The sequence below is a fragment of the Trichechus manatus genome, unplaced genomic scaffold (assembly GCF_000243295.1).
Source record: "Trichechus manatus latirostris isolate Lorelei unplaced genomic scaffold, TriManLat1.0 scaffold00048, whole genome shotgun sequence".
In the NCBI taxonomy this organism is placed as follows: domain Eukaryota; kingdom Metazoa; phylum Chordata; class Mammalia; order Sirenia; family Trichechidae; genus Trichechus; species Trichechus manatus.
Window position 1 is genome coordinate 1422188 of NW_004443984.1, and position 26161 is coordinate 1448348.

General features: G+C 38.0%; 1 protein-coding gene across 1 annotated transcript in view; it reads right to left on the bottom strand.

The window, feature by feature from the left end:
- PHACTR4 (phosphatase and actin regulator 4) overlaps positions 1-26161 on the bottom strand; it is a 142660-nt gene that overhangs the window by 86669 nt on the left and 29830 nt on the right. Inside the window, exon 2 of the mRNA XM_012555793.2 lies at positions 7164-7217. Coding sequence (XP_012411247.2) covers positions 7164-7179 — 16 coding nt within the window. The 5' untranslated portion in view covers positions 7180-7217. The remainder of the gene's footprint in view (positions 1-7163; positions 7218-26161) is intronic.

Sequence of the window (26161 nt, forward strand, 5' to 3'; positions counted from 1 at the left end):
GTTGTTAACCAATGTCATAAAACAATATGTGTACTGACTGTTTAATGAGAAACTATTTATTCCGTAAACCTTCATCTAAAGTACAATAAAAAAATTTTTTTTAATTTAAAAAAAAAAAAAAGGTCCTCCAATGTCGAGAAGGGAGAGTGTTGCCATGTCGTGGGGTTGTTAACCAATGTCATAAATATGTGTACTGACTGTTTAATGAGAAATATTTGTTCTGTAAACCTTCATCTAAAGTACAGTAAAAAATATATTAAAAAAAGAAAAAAGTTAAGTAATGGTAGATGGGCACCACCCAGTTCTGGTCTCATGGGAAAGGAGGCAGTTATTATTCATGGAGGCAATCAGCCACACATTACATATCCTCCTCCTAGTCCTGACTGCCCTTCTTCCTTTGTTGCTCCAGGTGAATAGAGATCAGTTTTTGTTCCTTGAAAGGCTGCCTGCAGGCTGTTAAGACCCCCAGGCACTAAGCAAGGAACTAGGAGAACAGAAGCACTAAACATGTTACTAGGCCAGTTAACTGGGATGTTCCATAAAACCACCACCCCAAACCTCCAAACCAAGGAACCAAATCCCATGAGGTGTTTGATTGTACACAAGCAGCCTCAGCAGCAACTCTTTGTTTTTTTGGTTGTTGTTGTAAATATATCTATCACACAATTTCTGCCAATTCAACTTTTTACACATGTACAACTTATTGACAGTAATTTCAATAATCGGCTCTGCAACCCTACCCTTAATCAATGCAATTTTTCCATCACCATCAACCCCCCTTTCCCCCTTCCCTCTCACCCATGGTAACCACTAATAAACTTTGGTCTCTATACATTTGTGTTTTCTTGTCTTTTTGTGTAAGTGATGTCATGCAATATTTGTTCGTTTGTGATTGGCTTGTTTCACTCTGCATAATGTCTTCAAGCTCCATCCATACTGTAGCAGGTATCAAGACTTCATTTCTCCAAACTAGCTTAGCACTGAAAGAAGGCCTGTGAAAATGTGTTTTGAGCAAACTCAGTATTAAACAGGTTAACAGTTATTTCCACCCTTAACGTTCTTGCTATCATGCACTACATTTGAAGCCCCTATATGGGACTATCAAATGAGAAATTTAGCAGTATACATATGAAGCATTGGGAAACACTGGCCTTTCTTTCCATTTTTTTCCTCCCTCCCCCTGCCAGGCAATATACTAGTCGTATGGTTTTAATGCTACATAAATATTGTCTCATGCCTATTTGCTTTGGATGCTGTGTGTTGAGCAGCAATATGTTGCTTGTTTTGTTATCTGGATACCGCTGATTGCTTTAAATTAGTAGATTCTGAAAAAGCTTTCCTGGTGTGTTTAAAATATAAGTATTGCATGTTAAAAAAAAAAAAAAACTTCACTTCTCTTACTGGCTGAGTAGTATTCCACTGTATGCATGTACCACATTTTGTTTATCCATTCATCTGTTGATGCGCATTTATCTTGTTTCTACTTTTTCACTAATTATGAAGAGTACTGACATGAATACTGGTGTACAAGTCTCTTTTTGAATCTCTGCTTGTTCAAGGCTCTCAGGTATACACCTAAAAGTGGAATTGCTGGGCCATATGGCAGCTCTGGAGCCCTGATGGTGTAGTGGTTAAAAGCTCAGCTGCTAATCAAAAGGTTGGCATTTCAAATCCGAATTCACCAGCTGCTCCTTGGAAACCCGATGGGGGAATTCTACTCTGTCCTATAGGGTCGCTGTTAGAATTGACTTGACAGCAACGAGTTTGTTTTTATGGTAGTTTTATTTTTAGTTTTTTTGAGGAACCGCCATACTGTTTTCCACAATAGCTGTAATATTATGCATTTCCACCAGCAATGGATAAGGGTTCCAATTTCCCCACATCCTCATCAACATTTGTTATTTTGTTTTGTATTGTTTTTTTAAAAATCTTAGCCATCGCAGTGGGAGTGAAAATGTATCTTACTGTGGTTTTGATTTGCATCTCTCCGATGGCTAACGACGCTGAGTTATCTTTTCATGTGTTTGGTGTCACTTGAATGTCTTCTTTGGTGAAACGTCTATTCAAGTCCTTTGCCAGTTTTATGACTGGGTTATTTGCCTTTTTGCTAAGTTGTCGAAGTTTCATATATATTTTGGTTATCAGATTCTTGTTGGATATATGGTTTCCAAAGATACTCTCCTAGTCAGTAACTTGTCTTTTCACTTTTTTGGTACAGTCTTTTAATGAACACAAGTTTTAAATTTTTATGAGGTCCCATTTATTTGTTTTTTGCTGTTTGTGCTTTTATTATATAAGATAATCCACTGTTGAAAACAAGGCCTGACAGTGTTGCCCCTACTTGTTCTTCTAAGAACTTCATGGTTTTAGTTTGCACGTTTAGGTCCTTAATCCATTTTGAATTTGTTTTTCTATATAGTGTGAAAAGTCCATTTTACCAGCACCATTTATTGAGGCGATTCTTCTCTTTGCATCAAATGGTCATAGCACCCTTGTCAAAAATCAGTTGACCACAGACGTGTGGGTTTATTTCTGGACAACTTTCAATTCTATTCCATTGGCCTATGTGTCTATTATTAGACCTGTACCAGGTTGTTTTGATTACTACAGCTGTATAATATTTTTAAAATCAGCAAGTGTGAGTCCTACTTTCAATATTGAAAAATTCTCTTCTGTCAACATTGTTTTAGCTGTTTGGGGCCTCTTGCCATTCCATATAAAGTTGAGAATTGGTTTTTCTACTTCTGTGAAGAAGGCTGTTGGAATTTTGATCTGGATTGCATTGAATCTATAGATCATTTTGAGTAGTACTGACATCTTAACAATATTATGTCTTCTAATCCATGAATATGGAACATCTTTCCGTTTATGTAAGTCTTATTTAACCTCTTTCAGCAGTGTTTTACAGTGTTCATTGTATAAATCCTTCATGTCCCTGGTTAGATTTATTCCTAGCTATTTTATTCTTAGATGCTATTGTAAATAGAACTGTTTCCCTAATTTCCCTTTCAGATTTCTCAGTGCTGGTGTATAGAAACCCAACTGAGTTTTGTTTGCTGACTTTGTACCCTGCAACTTTACTAAATTTCTCTAATAGTTCTAGAAGTTTTCTTGTGGATTCCTTGGGATTTGTACATCCATGTTTTATATACACTCCTTTATGTATGTTTTGGAGCCCCTGGGTGGGGAAAACAGTTAACACGCTCAGCTGATAACAAAAGGTTGAAGGTTTGAGTCCATCCAGTGGTACCTCAGAAGAAAGTAGTGGCAACCTACTTCTGAAAAATCAGCCATTGAAAGCTCTATGGAGCACAGTTTTACTCTGACACACATGGGGTTGCCATGAATTGGAGTGAAGGCAACTACCGTATTTTTATGCAAATAGCGCCCGCCTTCTAAATTTGTTTGCCAACTGCTCCCTCCCCTCGTGAGGTATTTTAATAAGCACTGCTATGCCAATTTTTTTTTTTACATGTTGCTGTAAAAAAAAAAGTAGTATAGTGCACTTACAAAAATACGTCGTTGGCGGAGGGAGTGGCTGGACGAACAATTGTAGAACCCATATGTTATTTGCATAAAAATACAGTAGTTATGTATGTTTTACAATAAAACAATTTGTTTTAAAAGAATTAACTGCTATGTCTTGACATTTCTTTTTCTGCATATATTTGATATATCTTGATACATCCTTCTAGCTTGACCTTTGCAAATAGAAATCTTCCCACACTAAGCTCCCAGGTCATCATTCTCATAGGTCCCTATACCCTGTACTATTTGGCTTTCTTCAAATGGACCGGTCCCACAACTAAATCTGTTTCCCCAGGGCTCCTCCCCAGCCCGCTTGTTAGGTCTGGTTTTCTTAGCTCCACCCATGCCTCCATGTAAGAAAGATCCTAAAGGTGTTTAGTCTGTGCCACTGAAATTTGATGGGTAAAAATCTCTCAATTACTTTCAACTCATTCTGCATTCAGAATTCTTTTCTTTGTCAAATGACAACGAGTGAACCAGAAAACCAAATTCTTGTTACATGCTGTCATGGATTGAATTGTGTCCCCCAGAAATATCTGTCAACTTGGCTAGGCCATGATTCCCAGTATTGTGTGATTGTCCACCATTTTGTCATCTGATGTGATTTTTCCTATGTATTGTAAATCCTGCCTCTATGACGTTAATGAGGCAGGACTCAATCTACAAGATTAGTTTGTATCTTAAGTCAATCTCTTGAATGACCAGTAGACAGGGAGACCTCATACCACCAAGAAAGCAGTGCTGGTAGCAGAGCGAGTCCTTTGGACCCGGGGTTCTTACACTGAGAAGCTCCTAGACCAAGGAAAGATTGAGGACAAGGACCTTCCCCCAAAACCAACAGAGAGAGAAACTCTTCTCCTGGAGCTGGCATCCTGAATTTGGACTTCTAGCCTCCTAGACTGTGAGAGAACAAATTTCTCTTTGTTAAAGTCGTCCGTTTGTGGTATTTCTGTTATAGCAGCACTAGATAACTAAGACACATGCCTATTTTGTAAGTAATAAGAAAAATCTGTAAAGAAGAATATAGGAGACAGAGAAGAAGGCTGACTGTTAAACACTTAACTATAAATCATTTTCATTTTATCGCTAAGATCCACATTATGAAAGTAAATGTTAAGTAATCTAAAAATTCCAAAATTTAAAATGAAAGAGAAAAAATTTTTCTAACAGGACAGAACACAAATTTTTGCCCAATTCAGTGAGCAATCAAAAGCACATTTCAATTTGTTTCAACTGACTACTAGCCCAAGGATAACTTTCACAGCAACTCTCACTTTGTATTCTCTAGTATATTTAAATTATATTTAATTTTAAGTTAAATTTAAGTTACATTTAATTTTAAGTTAAATTTAATTAATTTAATAACAACTTTAATTAGTTAATAAAAAAGTTTTACTTAAGTAGGGTGAAGTAATGTCAGTTATAGAGGAAAGTAAAAATCTTTGGAGTTGTCATGCTTTACTCTAGTTTATGATATGTACGTGTTCTTTACAACTTGTTGCCAATTTACCAAATACTTCATAAGTAATCACATCAAGAATTAATAAAGAAACTACAAATTTATGAATAAAGCAGTGACCGCCCTCTTGTGTTCAAACTAAGGATCTCACTGATGAACTAGATGTAATCCTATAAACTCTTATCTTTCAGGAAGAAAGTCAAGGTTCTAAGGAAGCCATCTAAAATTAGAAAAGAAACTCTGATCTCATCAGGTTTTCCACAGGAGTCTTTTCAAAGCAAGACAAAAGTTATTTATCGGAGCTATCTGATTACTAATCACAGTAGGCCAAAGAGTCTAACCTCAGTCACCCATGGCAACTGGGCATGACTAGGATATAAACTTGGTAACATTTCGCTATACTTCTTCAAGTTATACCGGTATAAAAAGGGATTCAGACATTTTCCCACATGGCAAAGAATCAGAAAATACTTGAATCAAGCACTCAAGCATCCTGACGCTGAACAAGTAAAACCTCTCCTCTAATTCCAGTTTTTTATTGATGACTATTTTAAAAGAGAAGGACTTTCTAACTAGTCTTGCTAGTCTATAATGCAGTTTTTAAAAAATCTGATATTTTAGAATGTATCACTTTGAAATAAGAGTCAATAGGGCTCAATACATAGTAATTGACTTTTTAGTTGAAAAGGTATACATCTACTCCTCACTTGACTATTTCATTATCTGACATTTCGCATTTATGACAATACTAAAAAATTTACTATCCAAACATTTTGTGCATTAAGGATGTATGTCTGGCAGTAACAAACGCCGAGGTCTGAGGCGAGAGTAATGCTGCCTATGATGGTTAAGGTTATATGTCAACTTGGGTGGGGGCCATGGTTCTCATTGGACTGGCGGTTATGTAATAATGTAATCATCTTCAATTTTGTGATCTGACGTAGCCATCCTCCATTTTCTCTTAATGCCAATTTTCACATAACAACCTGTCTTTGGAACCTAACCACGTGGATAAGTGAGGCATGGGTGTATATTAAACCTTTCTGTATCTAGATTTATATTCCCTTACCAATGACTCTGGGTGGTGCAAAGAGTTAATGCACTCATTACTAACTGAAAGGTTGGCAGTTCCAGTCCACCCAGAGGTGCCTCAGAAGAAAGGCCTAGCAATCTACTTCCAAAAGGTCACAGCCATGAAACCCTTGGAGCGCGGATTTACTCTGACACTCATGGGGTTGCCATGAGTTGAAATCGACTCAACAGCAATTGCTTTTTTTTTCAAAATCTATGCTGCTAGATGAAATATGATATATAGGTAAAACAATTAGAAATACTATATATCCCTGTTATTATTATTACTTCGTGGTATCCTTCATTAGCCGAGTACTAATGAACCACTAAATAGCATGACTGTTTCTGCAATATTAGCAGAAGTAAATTTCCAACCAAATAGAAGTATACACAAGTTGTAGAGTGATCAGTATACGGAATTTGAAGTTTCTCATTTTAACCTGTCTAATGGTTCTTGGTTCTATTTGCAATAACTAACATTCTAGAGCAATAGTTCTCAAAGTGTGGTCTGGGGACCCCTTAAGATCCTTTCAGGGGTCTGCAAGCTTAGAACTATTTTTGATAAAAATACTGAGGTGTTATTTGGCTTTTTCACTCTCATTATCTCCCAACTGTACAGCTGATTTTCCAGAGGCTACATGGGGTGTGATATCACAACAGATTGAATGCAGAAGACAATATATGAATACATCTGTCTTCTTCTATTAAACTAGACATTAAAGAGATTTGCAAAGATACAGAAGTGTCACTTTTCTTGCCATTTTTTGTTGTTTGTTTCAGGAGTTATTTTTCATTAAAAAAAGTTATTTATACATTATATAATCGGTTTATTAATATTATTTTGAAATGAATATTTAAAGTGTCTCCATTTTAATTTATAATACAATAAATATCAATACATATAAGTCATACAAACAAAAGTTCTTTGGGGCCCTCAATAATTTTTAAGAGTATAAAGGGATCCTAAGACCCAAAAATTTAAGAACCTTTATCCTAGGGAGTGGCATACTGAAGATGAAAAAAATTGATTTACTCTCAAAGCTTTAACAGAAGTGAGGAAAACGCACAAAAATCATTTACAAAGAAAAGTTCAGGTGATACTCACCAAATGTATTTTCCATGCCACTATTAACCAGTTTAGAAAGGTGGAGTATAAATTCTAAAAAGAGATAAAAGGTAAATGATTTAATTAAAAGGAAAATCTATAGTCTTTTATGGTTTTTTTTTTTTTTTTAAAAAAAAAAGCCCAATTCAGTAACGGTGATTACAGTTTAAAACCAGAAAATTATAGAAATATACCACTTATTAAATGTGAACACTGAAACAGGGAGTTATTTTAAGGAGGGATTAGATACAAATAAATCAAATACCATGTAACTTTTAAGGTTAATTTTCATTTTTAAAATACATCATTTTCAGTTTCCTCAAATAAGTTCCCTTTCCAATTCCCATCTTGAATTTACAAGAGTGTAAGGGAAAAGGTGAGTTTTCATATTGAAAAAAAAAAAAAAAAATTCTCATATAAACACCTGAAAAAGGATAAGAGGAACATCTTAAAAGGACAGAACTGGTTTTGCCTAACAAAAGAGGAAGTTGTTTTACACACAGGTTCAGTAAATTATAAGTTTAGAACACTCAAGAATGAAAAAAAAAATTAGCAAAGCAAATCCAGCAATACATAAAAAGGATTATACACCATGACCACTGGGATTTATCTCAGGAATGCAAGGTTAGTTTAACAAATGAATATAAATTAGTGTGATATACCACATCAGTGGAATAAAGGACAAAATACACCTGATCATCTCAATAGAAGCAGAAAAAAGGCATTTGCCAAATCTAACACACTTCATGTTTAAAAAACAAAACAAAACACTCAACTAGGAATAGAAGGGAACTTCCTCAACCCAATAAAGGGCATCTACAAAACACCCACAGCTAACATCATACTTAACAGCAAAAGACTATTTCCACCCTAAGATCAGGAATAAGCCAAGTATGTCTGCTCTTGCCAGTTCTAACAAGTTACCAAAATCACAGACCACAAATTTCCAGTATGACATGGTCTTTTTACATGCTGCAAGAAACTCTTAAACCAAAATAAAAAAAAAGAAACTGTTGCTGTCGAATCAATTCCAACTCATAGTGACCCTACAGGACAGAGTAGAACCACTCTATTCGGTCCAAGGAGCAGCTGATGGATTTGAACTCCGACCTTTTGGTTAGCAGCTGTAGCTCTTAACCACTGCGCTCTCTAATTTATAAATTATACCTGTCACTATGTTATGTGTTTTAGCCAACAGCACCACAGTTTTACCTTTGATAATCTTCAAAAGTATTAGATGGGTGCTATGTGATCCCTTGCATATGAACAATTGATGGTCTGATCCACAGGTGGCTACCCAGCCTTGTTCTCACTGATTATATTGAGCTTCTCCATCATCTCTTTCCACAGATGTAGTTGATTTGCTTCCTGTATATTCCATCTGGTGAGATCCATCTGTATACTCACTATTTATGTTGTTGAAAAAAGGTATTTCCAACAAAAAAGTCATTGGTCTTACAAAATTCTATCATGCAATTTCTGGCATTGTTTCTATCACCAAAGTCTTATTTTCCAACTACTGATACTTCTTTGTTTCCAACTTTTCCTTTCCAATCACCAGTAATTATCAATGCATCCTGACTGCATGTTTGACCAATTTCAGACTGCAAAAGCTGGTAAAAAACCTTCAATTTCTTCAGTCTTGGCATTAGTGGTTGGTGCATAAATTTGAATAATAGTTGTATTAACTGGTCTTCCTTGTAGGTGTATGGATATTATCCTATCATTGACAATGTTGTACTTCATGACAGATCTTGCAATGTTCTTTTTGACAGCGAATGTGACACCGTTCCTCCAAAATTTGTCATTCTTCGAATAGCAGATCATATGATTGTCCGATTCAAAATGGCCAATACCAGTTCATTTCAGCTCACTAATTCCAAGGATATCTATCTTCAAGTGTTCCATTTCATTTTTGACAACTTCCTATTTTCCTAGATTCATACTTTGAACATTCCAGGTTCCAATCATTAATGGATGTTTGCAGTTGTTTCTTCACATATTGAGTCGTGCAACATCAGCAAATGAAGGACCTGAAAGCTTTACTCCATCCACGTCATTAAGGTCGACTCTACTTTGAGGAAGCAGCTCATCAACTGCTCATACGCAAGTTCAAGTTCAACTTGAAGAAAATTAGAACAAGTCAACGAGAGACAAAGTATGAACTTTAGTATATCTCATCTGAACTTAAAGACCATCTCAAGAACAGATTTGACATGTTAAACACTAATGACTGAAGACTAGACAAGTTTTGGAATGACATCAAGGGCATCATACATGAAGAAAGCAAGAGGTCATTAAAAAGACAGAAAAGAAAGAAAAGACCAAAATGGATGCCAGAAGAGACTCTGAAACTTGCTCTTGAACGTCGGGTAGCTAAAGCAAATGGAAGAAATGACGAAGAAAAAGACCTGAACAGAAGATTTCAAAGGGTGGCTCAAGAAGACAAACTGAAGTATTATAATGACATGCGGAAAGACCTGCAGTTAGAAAACCAAAAGGGAAGAACACGATCGGCATTTCTCAAGCTGAAAGAACTGAAGAAAAAATTCAAGCCTTGAGTTGCAATACTTAAGAATTCCATGGAGAAAATATTCAATGACGCAGGAAGCATCAAAAGAAGATGGAAGGAATGCAGAGTCACTGTATCAAAAAGAATTTGTCGATGTTCAACTATTCCAGGAGGTATCACATGATCAAGAAGTGATGTTACTGAAGGAAGAAGTCCTAGCTGCACTGAAGCCATTGATGAAAAACAAGCCTCCAGGAACTGACAGAAGATCAAATGAGATGTTTCAACAAATGGATGCAATGCTGAAAGTGCTCACTCTTCTATGCCAAGAAATTTGCAACAGTGACTTGGCCAATGACTAGAAGAGATCCATATCTGTGCCCATCCAAAGAAAGATTAACCAACAGAATGCAGAAATTATTGAAAAATATCATTAATATCACATTCAAGTAAAATTTTAGTGAAGATAATTGTAAAATGACTGTAGCAGTACATTGACCTGGAACTGCCAGAAATTCAAGCCAGATTCAGAAGAGGACACAGAACGAGGGTTAACATTGCAGATGTCGGATGGAGCTTGGCTGAAAGCAGAGAATATGAAAAAGATATTTACTGGTGTTTTACTGATTATGCAGAATCATTACACTGAGTGGATCATAACAAATTATGAATAACACTGCAAAGAATGGGAATTTCAGAACACTTAATTGTGCTCATGTGGAACCTGTACACAGACCAAGAGGCAGTCATTTGAACAGAACAAGGGGATACTGCCTGGTTTAAAATCAGGACAGGTGTGTGTCAAGGCTGTATCCTTTCACCATACTTATTCAATCTATATGCTGGGCAAATAATCCAAGAAGCTGAACTATAAGAAGAAGCACATAGCGTCAGGATTAGAGGAAGACTCATTAGCAACCTGCAATATGCAGGTGACACAACCTTGTTTGCTGAAAGTGAAGAGGACTTGAAGCATTACTGATGAAGATCAAAGACCATAGCCTTCAGTATCGATTACACCTCAACATAAAGAAAACAAAAATCCTCACAAATGGACCAACAAGCAACATCATGATAAATGGAGAAAAAACTGATGTCAGGGATTTCATTTTACTTGGATCCATGATCAACTCCCATGGAAGCAGCAGTCAAGAAATCAATTGACTTAGTGCACTGGGCAAATGTGCTGCAAAAGACCTCTTTGAAGTGTTAAAAAGCAAAGATGTCACTTTGAGGACTAAGGTGTGCCTGATCCAAGCCATGGTATTTTCAACAGCTTCATATGCAGACAAAAGCTAGACAATGAATAAGGAAGATCCAAAAAGAATCGATGCCTTTTAATTATGGTGTTGGCGGAGAATACTGAATATACCATGGACTGCCAGAAGAACAAACAAGTCTGTACTGGAAGAAGTACAGACAGAATGCTTGATCTCATTTACTTTGGACATGTTATTAGGAGGGACCAGTCCCTGAAGAAGGACATCATGCTTGGAAAAGTAGAGGTCAGCAAAAAAAGACGAAGACCCTCAACGAGATGGACTGACACAGTGGCTGAAACAATGGGCTCAAACACAGCAACGACTGTGAGGATGGTGAAGGACCCAGCAGCGTTTTGTTCTGTTGTACAAAGGTTTGCTATGAGTCAGAACCAACTTGTGGGCACCTAACAACGACAACAACAACATGCGATCCCAGGAACTTGGTCCAGCTTGTTGTAATATTTGTTATACATGTTAATTTTGAAGAGAGACCTCAAGTTTAATAAAAACTTAAGAGACAAATGGAATCTCTTTTTTTATCTGAGTATATTGCTTAATTCCTTCATTCAACAAATATTTTACTGGGTATCAGTAAGTATTAGTCAATGGCCAGAGGTTTACTCACATGCGTAAGAGTAGCACGATAAATAAATAAAAGAGGAAAATATATATTGTGCCATGAACCACCAATTACTTGTCATCTTCAAATTTCTTTACACTAACAAATGGTAAATTGAGCTTTCACCCTGACTACCAGAGGATATCCAAGTGGCCTGCAGCTGATACCACTCAATAAATATTTTAGTGCTACATATAATTTGAAAATAAAGTCAGTTCTTTTCTAACAAGGAAAATCAACCACCTGATAAAATCCTAATCCTGCAAATGACCAACATAGAAAATGAGTCTGAAAATTTTAGAGATAAACTTTAGCAAGTGAGTAGTGAACATTACAGTTAAGGCAGTTAAGTTACACCCATTTTTCATAAGAAAATTCATTTAATATGCTATTTACAGGATAGAATTATACTAGAAATGTGTGATGTGATCAATGGACACACTGAGAACATCAGCTTTCCTTTCACACCATGGTTATGCTCATTGGAAACATTCATATACATACACCTACTTTAGTTTCCTATGAGAGGTCCAGGATAAGTGTGAATTTGTTGGAAAAAGCTAGCAGATAAGTATGAACAAAGTGCAGAACCATACACAGTGCAATCTACTCTTTGGCAGAGGGGGAAAAAATCAAGCATTTACTTAAAAGTAGCTATGTGCCAAGCACCTTGAAAGGCTCCGTGTAGGTTATAGGAAAAAAAAGTATCTATAGCATATATTTTTTTATTGGTAAAAAACTTAAAACCTAGCTGAGAGGGGAGTACTTTGGAATGGCAGAATAAGGACCTCCAAAAACCTGCTTCTTCATAAAGGTAATGAAAACAGCAAAAATTGTCAAAATCAACTTTTTCAGAACTCTGAAAATTAACCAAGTGTTTGCAACAATCTGTGGTGCATTTATTAAAACAAACAACAACAACAAAAAAACCCAGCTGAAATCTTAGTAAGAATGGTGAGGTTTGTGGCATTTTGACTTGCCTGATTCCCATTTCTCTATCCCCAGCTATGCAGTAGCCTTGAAAACCAACAGCCTCACAACTACAGCAGCTGTGAAAACCAGCAGCCTAGCACTGGTGGGGACAGAACAAGCCTGGAGCTCTCTAAAATCTTATCCCCAGAGAACTGTCACTATTTAACCTGTCTGGCAGCACCCTGAGAAGCTCCATTCTCAGGGCTTATCTTTATTTGATCTGACTCCCAACTAGCTCTGTGTGAACAACCCTATACTCAGGGCAATTTTCTAAAACAATCAGTGGCAATTGTTTAACATCACAACTGCCTGAGGCAGTGAAACCAGTTGGGGCTAGGGGCTAACAAGACTCTGATCAGCAAAACAAAAAAAGAAAAACTAGAAAATGAGATGTCCATAGCGTGTTCTGAAAAACTCTGGCATATTCCTGGGAGTCTAGAAAGACGTGTGTTTACAGGCAGTGTACATGCCCAGGAAAGGCTTGAGAAGATTCTAATCTCTCACGTCTGGCTGACTTTGAGACTCTGAACAATCAGGAAATGAAGGCTAAGCAAAGTTATAAATGGCTTGCTGTAACATTTAAGGCGTATTGCAATAGACCAGAGAGTACCCTAGGCAAAATATGAAAAGCTTATTGGTTTAAGGAACTTAAGGAAATCCTTGTCTAATCAATAGCTAACCACTAGGACAACTAGGCCAATTATCAAACAATATCATTGTCATGCACAAGTAAAATTTTGCTGAAGATAATTCAAAAATGCTTGCAGCAGTACATTGACAGAGAACTGCCAAAAATTCAAGCCAGATTCAGAAAAAGACGTGGAATGAGGGATATCATTGCTGCCACCAGATAGATCTTGGTTGAAAGCAGAGAGTACCAGAAAAAGGTTTATCTGTATTTTATTGACTATGTGAAGGCATTGGACTGTGTGGATCATAACAAATTATGGATAACACTGCGAAGACTGGGAATTCCAGAACACTTAATTGCGCTCATGCGGAAACTGTACATAGACCAAGAGGCAATCACTGGAACAGAACAGGGTATACTGCTCGGTTTAAAATCAGGAAAGCTGTGTGTCAAGGTTCTATCCTTTCACCATACTTATTCAATCTGTATGCTGAGCAAATAATCCAAGAAGCTGGACTATATGAAGAAGCATACAGGAACATGATTAGAGAAAGACTCATTAGCAACCTGCGATATGCAGATGACACAGAAGAGGACTTGAAGCACTTACTGATGAAAATCAAAGACTATAGCCTTCAGTATGGATTACACCTCAACATAAAGAAATCAAAAATTCTCAAAAGTGGACCAATAAGCAACATCATGATAAACGGAAAAATTACTGAAGTTGTCAAGAATTTCATTTTACTTGGATCAACAATCATCACCCATGGAAGCAGCAGTCAAAAAATCAAACAACATATTTGCATTGGGCAAATGTGCTGCAAAAGCCCCCTTTAAAGTGTTAAAAAGTGAAGATGTTACCTTGAGGACTAAGATAAGGGTGACCCAAGCCATGGTATTTTCAATCACCTCACATGCATATGAAAGCTGGACAATGAATAAGGAAGACAGAAGAATTTTTACCTTTGAATTACTGCTGGCAAAGAATACTGAATATACCACAGACTGCCAGAAGAATGAACAAATACATCTTGGAGAAAGTATAGCCAGAATGCTCCTCAGAAGCGAGAATGGTGAGACTTCGTCTCACATACTTTGGGTACGTTATCAGGAGGGACTTAGACCTGGAGAAGGATATCATGCTTGGTAAAACAGAGGGTCAGCAAAAAAGAGAAAACTCTCAATTAGATGGATTGACACAAAGGGTACAACAATGAGATCAAACACAGCAATGATTGTGAGGATGGCGCAGAACCTGGCAGTGTTTCGTTTCTGTTGTATATAGTCACAATGTGTCGGGAGTGAGTCAACGGCACCTAATAGTAACAACAACAGGGCAACTGAGCAGCAACTTCAGTGGTCACACACGAGAAAGAATACAGGCTTTACAGCATTAGTCCAAGAAAACCACAAAGCAAACAGCAACAACAACAAAAAATCCACAGGAGGGAAGGGAATCTGATTTCCAGATTTGCCACATTAAATTATTTAAAATATCCAGTTTCCCACAAAAAATTACAACATGCAAATAAAGCAGGAAAGTATGGTCCACACACAGGGAAAGAAGCAATCAATAGAAACTATACCTGAGGAAGACTAGATATTTGACTTAATAGACAAAGGCTTTATATCCGCTATTATAAATACTTCAAGAAGCCCTGCTGGCACACTGGTTAAAATGATCAGCTGCTAACTGAAAGCTTGGCAGTTTGAACTCACCAGTGGCTCTGCAGGAGAAAGATGTGGCAGTCTGCTTCTGTTTAAGGATTTACAGCCTTGGAAACCCTATGAGGTAGTTCTACTCTGACCTTACAGGGCTGCTATGAGTCCAAATCAACTCGATGGGAATTCAGACTCATAGCGACTCTGTAAGGACAGAGTAGAACTCAATGTGTTGTGTATTATAAATCCTTCAAAGAACCAAAGGAAACTATGTCTAAAGAATTAAAGAAAAGCCTAAGAATGATGACTCACCAAAATAGAGACTATCAATAAAGAGGCAGAAACTAAACACACACACACACACACACACACACACACACACACACACAGAATTAAATACAAATTCTGCAGTTGAAAAGTACAATAACTGAAGTGAGAAATTCTCTAAATGAGTTCAACAGCATATTTCAGATGGAAGAAGAATTAGCACACATGAAAGAATGAAGAAAAATGAACAGTTCAGAGACCTGTGGGACACCATTAAGTATATAAATAAATGTATAATGGGAGTCCCAAAAGGAGACAGAGAGAGAGAAATGGGCAGAAAGAATATCTGAAGAAATAAAGTCCAAAAATTTCCCAAATTTGATGAAAAACATTAATCTGCACAACCAAGAAGCTCAACAAAATCCACATAGGATAAACTCAGAGAGATCTGCACCTAAACATGACAGCCAAACTGTAAAAAGACAAACCAGCAAGAAAAAAGCAACTCATCCATCACATATAAGGAATGAGATTAAAATCTGATTTCTCATCAGAAACCATGAAGGCAAGAAAGCAGAAGAATGATATACTCAAAGTGGTGAAAGAAAAAGTTCAACCAAGAAGTCTATATCCAGCAAAAGTATCCTTCAAAAACAAAGGAGATTATCTTTAAACCTTAAACCCAAAATACCCCCTGAAGTCTTCTTAAAACCAAACAATAGTTTAGCTTAACTAGTAAAAAAAAGTCTGTCTTGAGCATTATGCTCTTTTAAGAACTATCTATATGGGATCAAATTGACAACAGCAGCTTGAAAGATTAGATAGGAACCTTAGCGGCATGGAGTTTATGTTAATGAGGGAGGAACAACATTACAAATGAGGGTGAGAATGGTTGCACAAATCAAAGAATGTAATCAATGTCACTAAACTGCACATGAAGAAACTGTTGAACTGATGTATGTTTTGCTGTGTATTTTCTCAATAACAACAATAAATAAAATTTTTTTAAAAAAAGGAGAAATTATGGCAGTCCTGGACCCATAAACTGAGAGAATCTGTCACTAGCAGATCTGCCATACAAGAATTACTACAGGGAGATCTTTGGGCTGTTACAACAGGACACTAAACAGTAACTCAAACCTACATGAAAAAACAGAGTACCGGTAAACATAACTACATAAGAAAATATAAAAGACAGTGTAAATATATTTCTGGCTTTCTTCTATCTGATTTAAAAGGTAACTGCCTAAAGCAATAATTATGAAACTGAGTTGATGGGCTTGTAATATGTAATGATGTAATTTGTTTGAGAATATGGAAGAAGGAATGGTACTTTATTGGAGTAGTTTTCGCATACTATTAAAAGTAAGTGGGTATCAATTGTGAACTAGATTGTTTTAAGATGTTCATTGTAATCTTCAAGACAACCACAAAGAAAATAAATCAGCTGGGAAGTCAAATTAGTGAAATGATAATCTTCCAAAAACAAGTATAAAAGGAACAGAGAAGATAAGGGACTAATAAAGGTTACAATCATTAGAAATCTAAGCAAAGTGTATTTATTTATGCAAGCAGTACTTCATTTGACCTTTCTGGCTAACAGATCTAAGATCAGCACTTTGTTTCATATGTGGGTGGCACTCAATAAATGTTTGCACCCCACACGTCTGTCAGTCTGTCGTACTGTGGTGGCTTGAGTGTTGCTGTGACGCTGGAAGTTAAGCCACCAGTATTTCAAATACCAGCAAAGTCACACACAGTGGACAGATTTCAGCAGAGCTTCCGCAGTAAGACAGACCAGGAAGAAGGACCTGGCAGTCTACTTCTGAAAAACTGGACAGTGAAAACCTTATGAATAGCAATGGAACACTGGTATAATGCTGGAAGATGAGCCCCTCAAGTTGGAAGGCATTCAAAATACGACTGCGGAAGAGCTGCCTCCTCAAAGTAGAATTGACCTTAATGACACGGATGGAATCAAGCTTTTGGGACCTTCATTTCCTGATGTGGCACGACTCAAACTAAGAAGAAACAGCTGCAAACATCCACTAATAATTGGAACATGGAATGTACAAAGTATGAATCTAAGTTGTCAAAAATGAAATGGACCGCATAAAGATTGATATCCTAGGCATTAGTGAGCTGAAATGGACTAGTATTGGCCATTTTGAATCGGACAATCATATGGTCTATTATGCTGGGAATGACGAATTGAAGAGGAATGGAGTCGCATTCATCATCAAAAAGAACATTTCAAGATCCATCCTGAAGTACCATGCTGTCAGTGACAGGATAATATCCATACGCCTACAAGGAAGATCAGTTAATACGACTTTTATTCAAATTTATGCACTACCCACTAATGGCAAAGATGAAGAAACTGAAGATTTTTACCAACTTCTGCAGTGTAAAATTGATCAAACATGCAATCAAGATTCACTGATAATTACTGGTGATTGGAATGGGAAAGCTAGAAACAAAGAAGGCTCAGTAGTGGGAAAATATGGCCACAGTGATAGAAACGACGCTGGATATCGCATGACAGAATTTTACAAGACCAATGACTTCTTCATTGCAAATACCTTTTTTCAACAACAAACAGCGACTATACCCATGGACCTCATCAGATAGAATACACAGGAATCAAATCAACTACATCCGTGGAAAGAGATGATGGAAAAGCTCAATATCATCAGTCAGAATAAGGCCAGGGGATGACTGTGGAACAGATCATCAGTTGCTCGTATACAAGTTGAAGCTGAAGAAAATTAGAGCAAGTCAAGGAGAGCCAAAATACGACCTTGAGTATATCCCACCTGAATTTAGAGACAACCTTAAGAATAGATTTGACTCGTTAAACACAAATGACTGAAGACCAGACAAGTTGTGGAATGACATCAAGGATATCATACATGAAGAAAGCAAAAGGTCACTAAAAAGACAGGAAAGAAAGAAAAGACCAAAATGAATGTCAGAAGAGACTCTGAAACTTGCTCTTGAACGTCGAGTAGCTAAAGCAAAAGAAAGAAATGATGAAGTAAAAGACCTTAACAAAAGATTTCAAAGGGTGGCTTGAGAAGACAAAATAAAGTATTATTATGAAACGTGCAAAGACTTGGAGTTAAAAAACCAAAAGGAAGAACACGCTTGGCATTTCTCAAGCTGAAAGAACTTAAGAAAAAATTTCAAGCCTCGAGTCGCAATATTGAAGGATTTTAGAGGGAAAATACTGGATGGCAAAGGAAGCATAAAAAGTAAAATTTTGCTGAAGATAATTCAGAAGCTGCTGAGCAGTACATCGACCAGGAACTGCCAGAGATTCAGGCTGGATTCAGAAAGCGTCGTGGAATGAAGGATATCACTGCTGATGTCAGATGGATCTTGGCTGAAAGCACAGAATACCAAAAAGTAGTTTATCTATGTTTTTTTGACTAAACAAAGGATCACAACAAATTATGGATAACATTGAGAGGAATGGGCAATTCCAAAACACTTAATTGAGTTCATGTAGAACTTATACATAGACCAAGAGGCAGTCATTCAAACAGAACAAGGGGATACTGCCTGATTTAAAATCAGGAAAGGTGTGCATCAGGACTGTATCTTTTCACCATACTTATTCAATCTATATGATGAGCAAAGAATCCAAGAAGCTGGACTATATGAAGAAGAACACGGCACCAAGACTGGAGAAAGACTTGTGATATGCAGATGACATAACCTTGCTTGCTGGAAGTGAAGAGGACTTGAAGTACTTACTGATGAAGATCAAAGACTATAGCCTTCAATATGAATCATACCTCAACATAAAGAAAACAAAAATCCTCACAACTGGACCAATAAGCAACATCATGATAAACAGAGAAAAGAATGAAGTTGTCAAGGATTTCATTTTACTTAGATCCACAATCAACACCCATGAAAACAGAAGCCAAGAAATCAAAGGACATATTGCATTTGGCAAATCTGCTGCAAAAGACCTCTTTAAAGTGTTAAAAAGCAAAGATGTCACTTTAAGGACTAAGGTGGGCCTGACCCAAGCCATGGTGTTTTCAATGGCCTTATATGCATGTGAAAGCTGGACAAGGAATGAGTAAGATCCAAGAAGAATTGATGCCTCTGAATTATGATGTTGTTGAAGAATACTGAATATACCAAGGACTGCCAGAAGAACGAACAAATCTGTCTTCGAAGAAGTACAGCCAGAATGCTCCTTAGAAGCAAGGATGGTGAGACTTTGTCTCATGTCTTTGGACATGCTGTTAGGACAGACCAGTCCCTGGAGAAAGACATCACGCTTGGTAAAGCAGAAGGTCACTGAAAAAGAGGAAGATCCTTAGGGAGATGGATTGACACAGGGGCTGCAACAATGGGCTCAAACATAGTAGTGATTGTGAGGATGACAGGCAGTGTTTTGTTCTGTTGTACATAGGGTCACTGTAAGATAGAAACAACTCGAGGGCACCTAACAACAACAAATTTCTAAATGTTCCCTAGAGAAGCGTTAACACCCCATTATGAACCTTGATGAGTCACCTCATCCAGTTCCATAGCTTTAAATACCATATATACACTGATGACTCCTAAACTCATATTTCCAGACTGAACGTTTCCCCAGAACTTCAGACTGGTATATCCACAGCATACTCAGTATCTCTAATTGGAAATCTAATAAATATCTCAAATATGTTACGTTTAAAAAAATAAACAAACTCTGGATTCTCCACTCCCAACCTGCTCCTCCCCCAGTCTTCTTTATTCAATGAGTCGGGTAATAGATGCAGAGCACTTACAAAAATGGCTGGTACATAATGTTAGCTGTTTTTGTATCATCATCATCTTAGTAAAACTGCAACTTAATTTCCCAGTTGCCCAGGACCAAAACCTTGGTGCCATCTTAGACTCTTCTGTTGCTTCTCACATCCACATCTAAATCATTACCAAATCCTATTGCCTCGGCCTTCAAAATATATTTATAATTTAACCATTTTTCATCACCCTGGTCTATCACCATTTCTTGCCTAGACTGGTGCAATTAACCCCTAACCCTTTCAAGACCATATTATTTTCTGCTCTGAAATTTTTTTTTTTTTTTTTTAATACCATGTGTTTCATTAATGGAAGCATGCTGAGTCATGGAGTGTGTTTAAATTTTTGGTTGGTAATATGGATTTTGAGAAATATTATTTGGGAATACATGGGTTCCACAAACCCTGGGGGGTTCTCGGGCACCAGGATTGATGGGTGCCTGCCTGTCCCAGTAGTCATGGGTGGTAGGATTTACTACAACACACACACACACACACACACACACAAAACCCAAACTCACCAGAACTCCCTAACTATCACAACCTGTTGCTGTCGAGTTGATTCTAACTCACAGTGACCTTACAGGACAGAGTAGAACCAGCCCATGGGGTTTCCAAGTAGTGGCTGGTGGATTTGAACTCTCAACCTTTTTGTTAGCAGCCGAACACTTAACCACTAAACTACCAGGGCTCACAAGAAAACTATAAATATGCTTACAAGAGTCATCCAGCTGTACAAAAGCAAAAGAGACAAAACTTCTACCCAAATCACACTTCTTGGATGCACTACCTCACATTTAACGCTCATACCCTATTTTGCTTCAGTGAATGTTTCTTTCACCCTTCATCACTACACAACTCCCCGCTGGAGGGTGGCAAAACTTTGTAGTGGGAAAAGTAGAGTCCCAAGAAACCTGAGAGCCGGAAAAAGTGGGTGGAATACTGTATGCCTAAGCCTCCCTTCTTCCACTCAGGCTCTTATATTCCATTAACCTCCAAGTGGCCCAGGTGATCCTTTTAAAAAGTAAAGGAGATTGTATCTCCCTATTAACATCCAAAATTAAAACCAAATTTTTACCATGGCCTATAAGAGTGTACGTGACCTGGCCCCTGTCTACCCTACTGACCTCATTTCCTACCACTCTTCCTCTTCTTCAATCTATTCCAGACACACTGATCCTATTGCTGTTTCTGTAAAACAATAAGCACATTCCTACACCAGGGCTTTGCAGTTGCTGTTCAGTCAGCCTGGAATGCTCTTTTCTCAAAAGCTGCATGATTTGCTCCTTCATTTCAGGCAAGAATTCAAATGTGACTCTCTCAGAGGGACCTTTCTCTAATTTCCTGTTGTTAGCTGTCGTTGTGTCAGCCCCCAACTCATGGTGACCCCACGTACAATGGGATGAAATGCTGCCCAGTCCTAAGCCATCCCAATGATGGGACAAGGATCGGATCACCGTAATCCATAGTTTTCACTGGCTAATTTTCAGAAGTAGATCACTAGGCCTTTCTTTCTAGTCCATCTTAGTCTGGAAGCTCTGTTGAAACCTGTTCAGCATCATAGCAACACACAAGCCTCCACTGACAGATAGGTGGTGGCTGCATATGATGTGTATTGGCCAGGAATTGAACCTGGGTCTCCCACATGGAAGGGGAGAATTCTATCGCTAGTACAATTCTGCTGCAACCACTGGTGGTTCAGTGGTTCTTAATGCAGTGAACAAAACAGATAAAGTTACTGCTCTAATGATACTTTCTAGGTGGGAAAGAGACAAAAGAAATTTAAAGCTAACTCAGTAGAGCACAGCTCTACTCTGTAATATATGGAGCTACCATGAGATGAGTTGAAATCAACTTCTCAGCAACTTTTTTTTTTTTTAATTTAGTGCTTACTATAGGGTCACTATGAGTTAGAATCGACTTGACAGCATACAACAACAACCTGCTAAGTACTGTTTTTAGTATAACTTATTTGATCATTTTAAAATAACCTCACAAATGATTTGGAAAAGGATAGCAAGAATAGTTGCACAACTTGAAGAATGTAATCAAAGTCACTGAATTGTATGTGTAGAAATTGTTTTGAGTTGGCGTATGTTTTGTTATGTATATTTTCACCACACACACACAAAACTATCCCATGAAACAGGTACTATTCTTATCCTCAATTTAAAGATGAGGAACCTGAAACTCAGAGACATTAAATAATTTGACCACAACACTCATATTACCCCTGTTCTGGAAACACTGCTATCTGCTTCACAGGGGTTTGGGATATAAAGCAGAATGCTGCAGGTCAAGTATCTAACATTTTGCTTGGCTTACTAGGTACCTGATAAATGTTTATTGAATCAATGAATGAATGTTAAACAAACATACACTCACTTCTTTCTCCCCTGAGGACCAGAGTTGAACTAAAAAAATAACTTCACATTCATTATTTCATGTCAAAAGCAAAATGATTCTTTTGTCTCAACTACCCTAGAATAGTTTTCATCCTTTGTTTCACTCTGGGTATCCAAGATAGCCTCAAGTTGTAAATATAGATATAAATGAGGTTACCAAGATGGAAACTATCAAGTATGAAGAGATTATCTTTCCATCTTTTCTATCCCTTTCAATGTTACTCTCATAACACTAGACTCAAGTTCTTCAAAATAATCTTCTCCCTCTCAAGAAAGCTCAATAAGTCAATCTATTTTCTGAGGCAAAAACTAAAGAACAAAAATCTACTAAGTAGATAGCTAAGAGAACTCAGGTATCTTTCATTTGACCAATGACCACAAGTTCATTTTAAATATCAATCACTCACACAAAACTGCATTAGTCATTTTGGTCACAAAAGATAACATAACAATAATTTAATCTCCTTGCTTTGAGGCTTCAAATAAGATTAATAATATCTACTCTCAAAGAGTTGTGAGAATCTCATAAAATAATATTTGTTTAAAAAGTGAAACAGTAAAAAATGAATTGTGCAGTCCTATGAATTGCTTTAATACGGCCCTTCTAGCCATGATCTTGTAACTCCCACAAAAAATGATTGGGTAGGACTATTGAAATAAGTTGTTTGTGACCCACCAAGGGTTTAGATAGTTTTGTTAATGCAAATAAGGTACATGTAACCCTTGCAGGGGATTGGTCAGTTTTGCCATCCCAGTAGGCTTAAAGGAAGCCAATCCAAGAGGTTGGAGGGGGACCTCACTACCATCAAGAAGAAGAGTCAGGAGTAGAGTGCATCCTTTGGACCCAGGGTCCTGCGCCGAGAACCTCCTAGACCCAGGAGACACAGAGAGCTGTATAATATCGGAGATGGCATGAGATGGCAAGCAGCAGCAGCAGAACTAGGAGATCAGCTCTAGACAGCACAGTGGGCTTCCCGGCTCACACAGTGAGCAGCTACAGTGGGCGTGCGGCACACAAAAAGAGAGCTGAGCGCCTTCGGGCAGGAGGCTTCCTGGCAGAGCAGGGTGCCTCCAGGCACTTATTGGTGGAGCTAAACAAAGAGCCTAAACACTTGCCCGAATAGGGCAGAGGCCAGGGTCGAGAGAAGCCTATCCTGAGGGGGCCACAAGGAGCCTGTACTCAGGGAGCCAAGAGGAGGCCTGAACAGCTGGGGTGGGGTGGGGGGCATGGATGCAGAGAAGCACCTGCTTGCTAGCACGGCCAAGAGGAGCTAAAAGAGTTACTCTGCACTGAAGAAGGGAGGGATGTGTTCTCCACTTCAGGCAAGCCTTCCAGACTTTGCCTATGTGCTTCCTGATCCTGATCCTGAGTTGTAGCTTGTTGATCCTGATCCCAAGTTGTACTTGTTACTTCACTAACAAACCCCATAATCGTGAGTATGGTCTGTGAGTTCTGTGTGGCCACTGCAACGAATTATCGAACCCAGAAGAGAAGTGGAGAGTGCCGTGGGAGGGATGGCTGGTGTCACAATCGGTAAAAAGGTTGGAGACTGGAGGTATGTCTCACCTCCACCTCATAGGAATCAGCCTTGGGCTGATGCTGACTGTTATGGACTGAACTGTGGCCCCCAAAAAATGTGTGTAGCAAGTTGGCTAGGTCATGATTCCCAGTATTGTATGATTGTGTTACCTGATGTGACTTCCTTATGTGTTGTAAACTCTATCACTATGATGAGATTGTATGTGATCTCCTTATATGATGTAAATTCTATCACTGTGATGAGATTATGCTGATTAGAGGTTGACAAGATTAGATAGTGTCTTAATGCAATCTCTTTTGAGATATAAAAGAGAGAAGCGAGCAGAGACACATGGGAACCTCACACCACCAAGAGAGCAGTGCTGGGAGCAGAGCGCATCCTTTGGACCTGAGGTTCCTGCGCTGAGATGCTCCCAGACAAAGGGAAGACTGACGTATCACCAGGACCTTCCTCCAGAGCAGACAGAGAGAAAAAGCCTTCTCCTGGAGCTGACACCCTGAATTTGGACTTATAGCTTACTGGACTGTGAGAGAATAAACTTCTCTTTGTAAAAGACATCCACTCGCGGTATTTCTGTTGGAGCAGCATTAGATAACCAAGAGACTGATTTTGATTCTCCTCCCCTCTCCTGAAGTTAGGCAAGAAGGTCTGATGCCACCGTGCCATTTTTACAGCCTGGCACATGATGGGCACTTAATAACTGTTCATCTAAGCAAGTAGCTATTAAGTGCCATTTACATGCCAAGTACCATGTCAGATATCATGTTAGAGATACAAAGATGAGTAAGGTTATGGTCTTTAACCTTAAGAAGTCAATATACTAGTAGAGGAGACAGTCATGTTAATAAATAGGTACAGTAAGATATATATAATTATGGAAATATATACAAGACCTATAGGTAGCAAAGAAAAAGATTCCCCCTTTCCTTTTTAACCACATTGAGAAGTAGGGTTGAACTTTTAAGTAATGCTACAGCTTACTCCACTAGATTTTAGACTCAAAACAAAACTCAAAGTAGATTTTGGCTCTATTGTGATTCTAAGCTTGAACATCAAAATATGCAGTGTCTATCCATCAACAGATGAATGGATAAACAAAATGTGGTATGTACATACAACAGCATACTACACAACAATAAAGAATAACGATGAGTCCATGAAATATCTTATAACATGGATGAACATGGAGGACATTATGCTGAGTGAAGTAAGCCAATCACAAAAGGACAAATATCATATAATACCACTTTTATGAAAAGTCAAGAGAAGGTTTACACACAGAAAGCAACATTCTTTGATGGGTTCCAGGGATGGGAGGGAAAGGGAAGGAGAATCACTTACTAGATAGTAGACACACGTTAATACTGGTAAAGGGAAAGGTAATACACAACATGGGGGAAGTTGGCACAACATGACCAAGGTAAATGAAGACACTGAGAGGCAGGCAAGAATAAAGGACAACTACAATAAATGATATACAATTCTGCAACGACAGTAATAGCAACCAAAAATTTGTGAGTGTATGCTATATAGGTGTGGGAGGGCGTATTGGAGTACATGCGTATGCATATATAGATATAGTTGTGGACATCTTTATATACATATTTGTATGTGCTGCATATACATTCAGATATACAATAGAGCATATGGGGGCACAGTTACGGAAACTTCTTAGACATATCCAAACACCTCATGGGACTGAGTTACTGGGCTTCAAGGCTAAGGACCACAGTCTCAGGGGTCAACTGGCATAACATAGTTTATCCTAGTTTGGTGAGTAGTGTCTGTGGCAGGTCTTAAGAGCTTGCGAGCAGCCATCTAAGATACAACTATTGGTCTCTTCCTGTCTGGAGTAAAGGAGAGTGAAGAAAACCAATGACTCAAGGAAGCAATTAATTCACAGGACTAATGGCCCACACCAACCATAACCTCCTCTAGCCTGAGACCAGATGAACTAGATGGTGCCTAGCTACCACTAATGACCGCTCTGACCAGAGACACAATAGAAGGTTCCAGTTAGAATGGAAGAAAAATGTAGAACAAAACTCAGATTCATAAAAAAGACCAGATTTACCGGACTGATAGAAACTAGAGGAATCCCTGAGACTATCACTCTAAGACATCCTTTTAACCTGGAACTGAAGCCACTCCTGGAGATCACCTTTCAGGCAAATAATAAATTAGACTATAAAAATAAACAACAACACAGTGAGGAATGTGCTCCTTAGAACAATCAACTATATATGACCAAATGGGCAACATTTGCCCAAAAACAAAGATGAGAAGGCAAGGACGGGCAGAGAAACTGTAAGGACA